At 40.0% G+C, this 11,028-nt stretch overlaps 1 protein-coding gene across 1 annotated transcript; it reads left to right on the plus strand.

Moving 5' to 3' along the window:
• The first annotated feature begins 463 nt into the window (after window positions 1–463).
• Window positions 464–8,900, plus strand: LOC136048307 (uncharacterized). The gene is made up of 10 exons (XM_065735911.1): window positions 464–533; window positions 1,763–1,879; window positions 2,254–2,358; window positions 3,033–3,164; window positions 5,118–5,267; window positions 6,033–6,170; window positions 6,763–6,879; window positions 7,786–7,893; window positions 8,269–8,376; window positions 8,683–8,900. The coding sequence occupies exons 1-10, from the start codon at window positions 475–477 to the stop codon at window positions 8,780–8,782; spliced, it is 1,134 nt and encodes a 377-aa protein (XP_065591983.1). The 5' UTR covers window positions 464–474; the 3' UTR covers window positions 8,783–8,900.
• Window positions 8,901–11,028: the final 2,128 nt, after the last annotated feature.

Here is an 11,028-nt window from a genome sequence, read left to right on the forward strand (position 1 = left end):
GGGTCCCACCCAACCGAAGCCATTCTATGATTCTGTGGTATGCACAAAAGCACGAGGGCTGCTCTGAAAGTAATGCCTCCTGTTTTTTGATGTTGGCTCTCACCATCAGAGGTGGATGTTGGTGGTATGACAAGAGGGGCTGAACCCTCCCACCCATATTCCGTTACACTTTATTGCTGAGTGACAAACGGCAGCAGAGGGGCACAGACAGAGCTGCGTCTGAAGCGAAGGTGTAGAACTGCTCCGCGCTGATGGAAACGCGTATCTAACGGTGGCGACTGGGTTGAAAGACAGTGCTTTGCCACTGAGAACCGACTATTCAACATTCAAACCACACCCGCCTGCTTAATAACAACAACCGCACACCACCCCACACCGAAGCAAACCCCGCCCGCCGTCCCGCAATGCCGCCGCGCATGCGCGCTGCATTGTAAAGGCGGGGCTGCGCTTGCGCACTGTGCCGGGTCTGCAGCCATGTTCCGCGGCGTGCAGGCGGGCAGCGCTGGCGGCGGGGAGCCGGGCCGGCTGCGCAGGTGGGTGTGCTGGGATGGGGGCTTTGTCCCTGTGGGGTGGGAGGGGCCCCGTGCCATGTGCCCTGCCCTCTGATGCTGAGCCTGTCCCTGATGACCAACCCGACCCTGCGTTGAAGTGCTGTAGGCACTGGTTCCCATTTCTCAGGCTAATCTGCCACTGCAGTTCTTGCCTTGCGAACCAGGTCTGGCGTCAGTATGTGCTTTATGTACTAAGCTGTCTTTTAAAACTGTCTGAACTGAGTAGGAAGGCAAGGAGAACTTAATCCTTGACTGCCTTTTCAGTGTATTTCAAGCATCCCATGCTAGCTCCAGTGCTTCCTTGTGAGGGCTCCATGTAGTGTCTGATGAAGAATTTCCAATGTCAGTGTGTTTTTCTGTAAGTGTTCGACCTACTTATCATGGAATCATAGAATGGCACGGGCCTCAAAGATCATCGAGTTTCAACTCCTCTGCTGTAGGTGGGGTTGCCAACCTCCAGCCCGGGCTGCCCAGAGCCACATCCAGCATTGCCTTGAATGCCTCCAGGGATGGGGCACCCACATCCTCTCTGGGCAACCTGTTCCAGTGCACTGCCACCCTCTGAGTGAAAAACTATTGCCTAATATCTAATCTAAATGGTTTTAAACCATTCCCTCTTGTCCTGTCTCTATCAACCTGTGTAAATAGTTGTTCCCTCTCCTGTTGATATGCTCCCTTCAAGTATTGGAAGGCCACAATGAGGTCTCCCTGGAGCCTTCTCCAAGCTAAACAAGCCTAGTTCCCTCAACCTTCTCCTTAAGTGTGTAATTTCCTGTGCCAAATCTGACAGTTCTATATGTTTGTCCTTTCCAAGAGTTCAGTGATATATGCAGTAGTGTATAAATGAAACTAATGCAGTGCTACCTGAGGCCTGACTGATCGCTGGCAATGTCAACAGTTCCATAAATACAGCTGACCCTTTTTTCCATTGCAGATAGATAAAGAGTACTTCTGCTTTCCAGAAGTTATTGGTTTATTTTAGAATTTGGATATCTTACCTATAGCAGTGAATGACACTTTTGCAGTAGTTTAATTGTTTCTCACACTTCCTAAGTTAGTGAGAATGAGTAGCTTGGCACAGTCACATATCTATGCCAAAATAATCAGCATTTTGTAACTGTAAATACTTACGTTTAGTTTTCTAAATCAATGTTGAACAGCTCCTTATGACTTCATTCCTGATGAACCTGATGAAAATTCTTATTTTCCAGTTCTGTGCAACATCCACAATGTTGGCATCAAGAGCAGAAGTATAGAAGCTGGAATGATTCAGGTTCTTTGGTGTTTGACAAATATCGATGTGGTCATTTAGACCGCTGGCTGGAGAGGTAAGGAATACATGGAATGTTTGTTCAAACATTGCCCTCTAGTACTTTTGTTATTGTTTTCTTTGATGGAGTTGCAGTACAAGGAAGCATTTGCAGTGGGTAAGCAGCTAAGAGGTTGTCAGGTCTATGTTCTGACATGAAGTTCTCTTCATGACTTTTTTTTTTCTTATCCCACAGAGTAAACTGATTATCTTATATCACTGCAGAAGGTGACTTAAGCTAAAATGATTTGCTTGACTTTGAACTGAAATTGGGTAGAAGTAATCTCACAGTGTTACAGTTGTGGAGGAAGCTACAGTTGTCCTGTGCTAAAGTTTATGTCACTTAAATATGTTATGAGGAACGAAAGCTCATACAAAGTTTTTATTTTCCAGCTCTATAACTCCAAGAGATTCTGGGCCTCTTTCTAGTTGCCCCAACTGGGAAGGTGGGATTGAAGAAAGGGGAGCAATGAGGACATCAACTAAAAGAACGACAAAGTAGGTATTGAATAATTGATTAAGTTACTGTTTTGTGTTCTTCAACTACTTCACGTGCATCAATTAAGTTTTGAAATGCAACCAAGCTGTCTCACATGAAGCCTGAAGGAAGCCTAAAGGAGAGAATAACACTGAGAAGTTTCATCTATGAAGCTGTTCATGTGAGAGTTTCAAATTCTTTTTTGATTTCAAACTGCGTATTCATTACAGCATTCCGTAACAGAAAATAGTGAAAGGAAAAACAAAGAGTAATCTAGGCTGAGTGAGAGAAACAGCTATGAGGTCATTCAAGCCTTGATGTTATGCATTTTTATGGAGTTGAAGCATTTTTTTAAAAAATATGTAGTAGCAGTTTCCTGCAGATGTGAGCAAATAATCATGTTCTGCTTTATTTCCATGTTGTGGCACTACCTGTAAGCTTCTAATAAGGCAGCTCTAGTGCTAACAGCCTCAAGTGTATGTTTACTTATTACAAACCTGAACAGTTGCATTAACTTAAAAGCCTCTTTCGTTTTAATAGTTTGGTTAGCACAAGTGTCAGCTCTGTAAACTAGTGAAGCAAGTGTTGCTTCTGCTGTCTGTCAGAGTACCTGCAGTTCTAGAGTGTGATTTTATTGATTTGTTGTAAAGCTATTGAGGTGGTTTTCAACTTTGTTCTAACTTTTGTTTTCAAGTTGTATTTCAAATGATTCTGCTACCCCATCTGAAAGGGAAACGGATGAAGTGGTTCTGAGGAGAAGACAGAAACAGATCAATTTTGGAAAGAACACACTTGCTTATGACAGATACATTAAAGAAGTTCCAAAGTAAGTTGTACTGTGTTGCACATTTCCAGATAAACTTTCCTTCTCCTTGATGTATCTGCAGGTCAGCACACAGCTTTAATTTGTTTTCCTCAAAAAGAAGCTGGGCTTTTTTTTTAATAGGAGTTATTTTAGTGCTAAATGCTGCATTTGTGCATTGTTGTTCCTATAGTAACAAACGTGCTTTAAATTCACTATCATCTGTTCCCTTTGACCTTTCTGGTGACTGCTGCTGGGCCAATATGAAGTTAATTGATTATAGGAAAAGACAGCTTCAGTGAGGAATAAATGAAGCTTTGCATTTAAATACTGGTAAATCAGTCAGTCACTGACTAATCACTGAAAACTGAAATCAGAATTTGGATTTCTTGCTTTCTGTCATTCTTGCTCAGGAGTTAAAGTCTGAATTTGTGGACTTAAATGAAGACTTCTCAGCCAGGCCCCTCTGCTTACTGCAGACCTATTAGAATTCAGAAGCTATTCAGCAGTAACATGAACGTGCTTCTGTGTTTGTTGTTTTGAGGATTGTTTTCTAGGGGAGTTCTGTTTATTTTCTCTGGTTTCTACCTCTTAAGAGTCCATTGTGAATATTGCCAAGCAATGCCCTGGTCTCTGTAAGCTTCCTGTTGACCAAAAGTTTGAAAGTAAAACTAGATGACTAAAAATCATCAACAGGTGTTGTGAATGATCACAGATATTCCACAAAATCATATCACTCTTATCATAGAGTTTTTAATTGCTTTGTGAATTTTAATTCTACTTGTCTTACTGTTGTCAGCAGTAGGACTGCAGACAGTCTTATGCTGATGTCTAGCACTTGTGTAACTGTGCTATGACCGGTTTAATTATAGGTGGAGAGTAGAAAAAGTGAGACACCATTCAGGACATTAAACATGGATACACTATTTTAAAATAATCTGGATGGCATTTTAAAGGGCTGTTAATATTACTGTTCCTTTGCAGGGACCTGTTTATCTTACAGACTGATAGCAAAACTGATATGACTTAGTATATTGATTTGTGAAGCTGTTGTGAAAAACCACTTAGAGTGCTTTGTTTGATTTAAAGCGTGATTGTAACATGCTCTTCCCATAATGACAACTTCAATCTGGTAGGACTAGAAATGGTATTATTTTGTGCTGGAGGTAGTTGTGGGTTGACCCCTGCCAGCAGCCAAGTACCCACACATCTGTGCTCATTCCTCCTTTCCTAGTGGGACAGAGAGTGGGATTGAGAAGAGTGAAATTTAATAGGTGAAGGGACTGGGGGAGGTGGTGGATGCAAAGGCAGTCATCTGCTGCCTCTCAAAAGCAGGCTTATACCCTCTGAGCAGTGCTCACTTTGTAAGATGCCTCCCCTTTCTACATTACTTTTTCTTTATAGCCAAACATCACGTTATAATATGGAATACTGCTTTTGTCACAAGTACCTTTTCATCCCAACTTCTTGCCTGCCTTCAACTTAATGGCTGCAGGAGGGAGCTCAGCAACATGAGGTTAAACCAGAAAGCCTTGAAGCAACCTTCAGCAGCAGTCAAAATGTTAGTGTTAGCATTAAATCAATGCTGTTTAAACATAAATCCAAAATAAAATGCTGTAGAGGTTCCTGTGAATGCTTCTTGCTCCATCCTAGCTAGATCCAGTACAGCACTAAACACAAACTGGATCAGACTAAAGAAATGTGATATCAAGAAACTGGAGGCTAGAGTACTATTGGGCTATGTTTCTTCGTTTTCATGTTTGCAGCCAGCAGGATCTACTTTGACATCTTGCTAGACTGGACGACCATCATCTTTCCTGTTGTAAACAGCGTTTTAGAATGTACCTATATTGGTTTAAGTGTTAAAAAAACCTAGGAAATCTATCTATTAAATTACTGATGCTTGCTTTATCAGATGAGCAAGATTTTTTGAAGGATGTCATGTCTTGAAGTATAGATGTTATGGTGTATTTGCAGGAATCAACGAATACCAGGAGTTCATCCTAGAACTCCAAACAAATTTAAGAAGTACAGCCGTAGATCCTGGGACCAGCAGATCAGGCTGTGGAAGATAGCACTGCACGCTTGGGATCCTCCTGCTGAAGAAACCTGGGATCTGCAACCAGTGTATGTATTGGTGAATCAGTCAGAATACCTCTTATGGCACAGAACTGTTTTCATTTAGAGCAGTACTAACTGGGACTGAGAGGCAAAGGAAAAAATAAAGAACATCAGGCTCAGAAATGGGAGATATTGCTTGAAAACCTTATTTTCTGTTTATAATCTTCAAGGTGGTATGTTTAAATATTTAGTCTAAATTTATCTCCAGTAAGACACTTCAAAGAAGTTCAGTCTGGCTGCAGTAATAAACTGTCTTCCCATGCATGTTTACACTGGTTAGTGCAGTGTGAAATCATTTCTCTAGAAAGGGATAGACATAAGCAGAAATCTGGTTGTTAATGTTCCTTGACACTGATAACCTTTCCATCTTTGCTTTTTCTGTTGTCACTACAGTCATTGTCCTGTGATAGTGATAAACAGGAGAATTCAGTAATTCTGAGATGATAGGTATTTCTGTGCTCTCTGCGTGAGTGGCAACTGTATTCAAGATGGAATTGCTTTTTAAGTATTTCATACTTCTGAACTTCTGTAACAAAGCTGGCTTCAGTCACTCACACCACCGAAAAGTTTTGGACTAGTAAATTGTGAGGAGATAGTGCTCATAGAAGTATAGTTTTCAGCTGTGCTGTGTTTGAACTGCAGTGAAGGCTACTGGTTTTTGCATCATTGGGATGTTGCTTGAGATGAACTGTTAATCTGTGCAGCTTTTCTTCTCAGAGCAGTCAGGTAGTTGAGCAGTATTTTAAATCCATTTTTTTTCCCTGTTTCTAGGAGTACAGAACCTTCAGGTGGTTCCCAAGAATGGCTCTACAAAGATCACAATGATTCTGACTGTGCTATATTTGATGAAAAACAGGATACAGTTAGGTGTGAAGATCAGTGCAGCCAGACAGACTACACATCAGAGAGGTACGAGATAAAACTTCTGTGATTAACTTATTGCAATAACGAAATACACACTGCTACTGTTATGTTTTTTTGTTGTTTTTTTTTAATAGGAAAAGCCTCATGATGGGAGCAGTTAATGCTGAGTCTGAGTTTGGTATTTACGTTGTAGAATGTAGTCCATCTCTATTGCAGACCACTGAATGCAGGAAAAAATAGTCCCATTACAGAACTTCATAATGAATAGAGAACAGAGCAGTGTTGTTTCTGCTTCATGTTTGTTAACAGTATTGTGCTTGTCAGCAGAAGAGCGCGGAGAGTAAAAGTAAAGCACCTTATGCACTTACTTGCCTACCGAGATACTTTTGTGGTTACATGTGCTGAAAATAGTTCTTCCAAGCTCAGTGAAGTTCCTTGTGTGATTGTGACTGGGCTCTGTTTTTAAGATGAAATGGTTATCAAATTTCAGCCATTTTTTTCAGTATTCCTCTGTTACGACTGAGGAGTCATAGCTCAAAGAAACAAAATCTTCCCATGCCATTAATTTACAGAATTCTGGTAAGCATTTAAATGCTGATGAAAAACACTGTGTAAAATCCATGTCTTATTTTTGTAGTCCCTGTTCTCCTGATTCTTCACCAGTGTGGAAACGCAGAAAACGAAGCAATCCTGACTCCTGTGTGGTTTCAAAGGGCAAAAACCATTGTGTGCATACGTACCATGCACTGGAAAGGTATGAAGTGATTCTGCAATTCATGTTACAGACTAACTCTGGAATATAACAGGAATTTCTCTCTACTTCCTAGTACCTTTAAATTTCTTAAAATGTGTATTATATAATAAGGACAGGAAGTCATACCAAAATAATTGAGCTGTGTAGTTGCATGTATTTAGAATGTACAATTGTATGTATTATAGTTGCTAGGCTGAAGAAACTTCATTGTCAGAGTGTACGACATTGGTTGCTTGGGGGCAGGTCATGGGGGCTTGGGGTGGAAGGGACCTGAAGGATCATCAGGTTCCAACCCCCCTGCTGCAGGCAGGGCTGCTGAATGGAAGCACTGGATCTGATAGCCCGGGGCCCCATCCAACCTGGCCTTAAACACCTCCAGAGGTGGGGCATCCACAGCCTCTCTTCGTAACCTGTTCCAGCACCTCATCACTTGCTCAGTAGAAAACTTCTCCCTGACATCTAATCTAAATCTCTCTTCCTTTAGTTTTAACTCTATTCCTTCTTGTCCTGTCACTATCAACTCATGTAAACAGTTGTTCCCCCTACTGCTTATACAGTTCCTTTAAGTATTGGAAGGCCACAGTGAGGTCTCTCCAGAATCTTCTCCAAGTCAAACAAGTCCAGTTCCCTCAACCTTTCTTCATAGAAGAGGTGCTCCAGCCCTCTGAAAGTAAAGGAGCTTGTGACATAACTCTAGATGACATTATGCCACAATTACAAGTGAAGTGGAACAATGATTTAACTTCTAGGGAGTTTATAGACTTCTCACTAGCCTCAGTAAAAATATGAATGCAGGTGTTTTTTCTTTACTGAGCTCCCTTATCTTCTGAAGAATTTAGAGAAACGATGATGATATATATGATATAAAGCTTCATGGTTTCCAACCTTGTCATTTTCTTTTTTTAGTCTTGCTGAATTGGGACATCAGGAAGCTTTTACTAAGTGTTCAGATTGGGAAAAATTTGGTGAAAATGACGAAGTAATGACAGTACAGCATGATATAGAAATAAAAAGGTAAATACGGTCATGACTATCTGTTAATTGCTTGTGGAGTCATGATGTCCTTGGCTTTTTTTATCTTGTTTTTCCTTCATGGTTTAATACTGCTTTGTTTCGTGTTTCTCTTTTCTGCAACATGTAGGACATTTGGTTATTTTTGTTCTGTGAATTTAACTGGCTTTTCCCTTCTGCTGCTTCTGCCTTGAATGCTGCAAAATGCTAAGCCCCTTTCCCTTGCTGTCTTACGGAAGACAATGGTACTTGCAGAATTGGGCCCTGTGGTTGTTTCTTTCCTCTTGCTTTCTAAGCACAGGAGCTGGAAAGTCTTTCTTCTGAAGTGAGGTGGTTTAGCAGCTGACAGTACAGTGACAGCTACTTTTTTTTATGCAGTGACCCCATTCCTGCCAGTGGTTTTTCAGGGTGGAATAATCAGAACAACACCAGCATCTTTCTGTCTGACAGCAGAACTTGCAGAGATTCAGACCGCCAGCTGGAGAGGTATAAAATGTGACCTGTCAACTAGGCTTTTTCACATATTCACTTAGAAGCATGCTTGTGTTACTGCCATATTCCAAACTTACATCGTAATAAATTTTGTATTGTTATTTTTAGGGATGTCTTAGTCACCAATTTGTACTGAGTGTGATACAGTTCTGTCCTTAATGGTCTCTTTTTGTAGTTTATTACAGTAGAAAACATGCGGCAGTTGTATTTGGTATTAAAAAGTTATTGTAATTTGGCCACTTAGTCACTTTGAACTGAAATAGAGATACAGGAGGAAAACGTATGGACTTTTATTTGTAGGCTTAAACTTTGTAGCAGTTTATTCAAAGGACATCAGTCAGAGTACCCTGAAAGGGGATGGGAGAGTACTGAAGACAGAACGTTGAGGAAAAAAATTTAACTACCATGGTGAGTTGATGGCGATAATTAACTTTTATCCATTCAGTAGCCCGTGCTGTTTGACAAAATTCAATGGTTCCATTCTAGCAGATCAGTTTGCTTGTTTTTTTTGTTCTGTTACTGTGACTAGTTTTCCATCCTATCTTCTTATATTTAATTCAGTGCCTTAAAAGATCTAATGCGCTGGGTTTGGTGAACTGAAATATTTTATCTGTTCAGACAGAAAATATAATGCATTTTATCCTCCACCTGCAACAGGTTTCACTGAAAGTTTACTTCTGAACTGTAGATTTTTGATGCATTAATAGGATGAATTCTATCTTGGGTCTTTCCTGAACGCTGTATTTTATGTAATTTGATTGTCCTTGATTTACATGACATGTGGAGTAGGCTATTAATGTCTTCAACAGCCACTGACTGTAGTATTTTGCATAATAAAACTACTAGGAATGTGGCACCCAACTAGTTTTACCTAGATTTTGCATTCTTTCAGTGGTATGAGGAAAAGGCAGGTGGAGCTCTAGCAAAAAAGTGTCTAATAGCATTTCTTCTATTGGCTGGAATGATTTTAAGTTAAATTCTTAAAATATGATTGTCTTAATGTGTTATTTTTCTAAAGTACTCATTTAATATTTGTAAATATTTAGTCTGTCTTTGTATATAGAATTATCGAAGAAGGACTTTCTCCATCGACAGAAAATGATTTGAAGAATAGGATATAGTCTGAAATCAGCCAAACCTTGGAAGACTGGTGTGGTCTAAATTCTGCTCTGAAAGAGGGAGAGATTTACAGTCAGCATTTGTGCAGTCAACACAAGGTGAAACATGCAGGTGAAAAAAAAAGAAAGCATGCATTGTTAATGGCATTTGAGAGCCTTTCTGGTCTTCTGGCATAGTCAGTTGATGCTTAATCTGTTTTGCAGTTACATGTCTGTCCTGTTGAAAGTATCTGCTTGGTTTTCAAAGGGGTGTTCTATTTTTTCCCACGTACCAGGAATTTGCTAATTAGAATTAAAAGAAACATATTCTGTGAATTAATAACAGTATTTAGGTGGAGATAATATAAGGGGTTGGAAAATGAGAATGTAACTTACAGTAAAAACAAAGTGTTAGTACTGTCTTTAACAGTTTCTTTACTGTAGGCATTATGACTGTCTTTTACACCATGCTTTAAGTTCAGTGTGCAATACTCTGTTCCATTTGTTACTTCTGTAATATCACAGCTTAAGTGGGTAAATATTTTGTCATTACTGACTAGATGCATTGTATTCATAAAATGCTGTTATTTTCTCTTTGTTTAGGCTTTTCCAGATCTTTAAGGATAGACTATCTTCTGAAAGCTCTGCCTCAAGTGTAAAGCCTCTGATTTCATTAAGATTTTCCTATGATGATGATGGATGTTCCTTAAAGCTTTTGTGAGAATGTTTCTACTTTTACCTACGTTGACAGATGATGTGCATCATATTGTAAAGGCCACTTCTGTTGATGGGTCTCACTGTTGCAATTTGGAGATCATGCTGCTTAAAGTGAACTAACGTTTTGCTGGTGAATTGGTCCAATGTTGAATCAGAGTGAAGAGTGCCACCTGCTGAATCAAGGAGTTAAAGCTGATTTTTTTCTACTGGACCAGAACTGTATATCCAGCCTTGAGAACTGCTTCAAAAGAATGTAGATAGTTCCAGTTTTCTTCTCAGTCGATAAAAGCGAACTGCTTTTAGCTTCTTGTGATCATTTTTTTTACTTATTTTCCATTCTGTGAGATAATACATATTAAGCTAGCATCTGCCTAAGTGAGAAGGAAGGGAGATTATCAGAATCAACATCTTCTCTTTGAGGGGATGAGACTTTATAAACAGCCATGTGGTCTGAACGCCTGGATTTCTCTTTGATGTATGTTGCAGTGTGACCTCAAGAGCCAATACTGCTGGAAGGATAAGATGATGAGGTCAGTGGCTACTCTTGTTAAAGGAAATGAATGAGAAGCAGCAGTATTTGCAGGTTAGGAGCTGCTTGGGCATGGGGTGTCCTGGTTAAACTGTGGTAGTGTTGCCTCTACCTCATTGTACTTTTCTAGTGCTGTGCTCAAAATATTAAAGTGAGGGCTGTGACTCCAGTGGAGTTCAGATGAGAACTGTGTTAGATGATTTTTTTTTACAGACTTTGTGACTTTAGTACATACTGGGATGCATACATTTGTTAGAGCTGTTAACTGTCTTTCTGCAGTGGTTCAGCTCTGCCAGTAGTTCA

Source organism: Cyrtonyx montezumae, unplaced genomic scaffold, assembly GCF_038088225.1.
Source record: "Cyrtonyx montezumae isolate F1298 unplaced genomic scaffold, pur_monq_1.0 scaffold_2, whole genome shotgun sequence".
NCBI classification, from domain to species: domain Eukaryota; kingdom Metazoa; phylum Chordata; class Aves; order Galliformes; family Odontophoridae; genus Cyrtonyx; species Cyrtonyx montezumae.

Coding starts and splice junctions, on each gene's coding strand:
- LOC136048307 (XM_065735911.1), top strand. CDS start 475: ATGTTCCGCGGCGTGCAGGCGGGCAGCGCTGGCGGCGGGGAGCCGGGC. Junction 1,880..2,253: donor TTAGACCGCTGGCTGGAGAG/GTAAGGAATACA, acceptor TTTATTTTCCAG/CTCTATAACTCCAAGAGATT. Junction 6,171..6,762: donor ACAGACTACACATCAGAGAG/GTACGAGATAAA, acceptor TTATTTTTGTAG/TCCCTGTTCTCCTGATTCTT.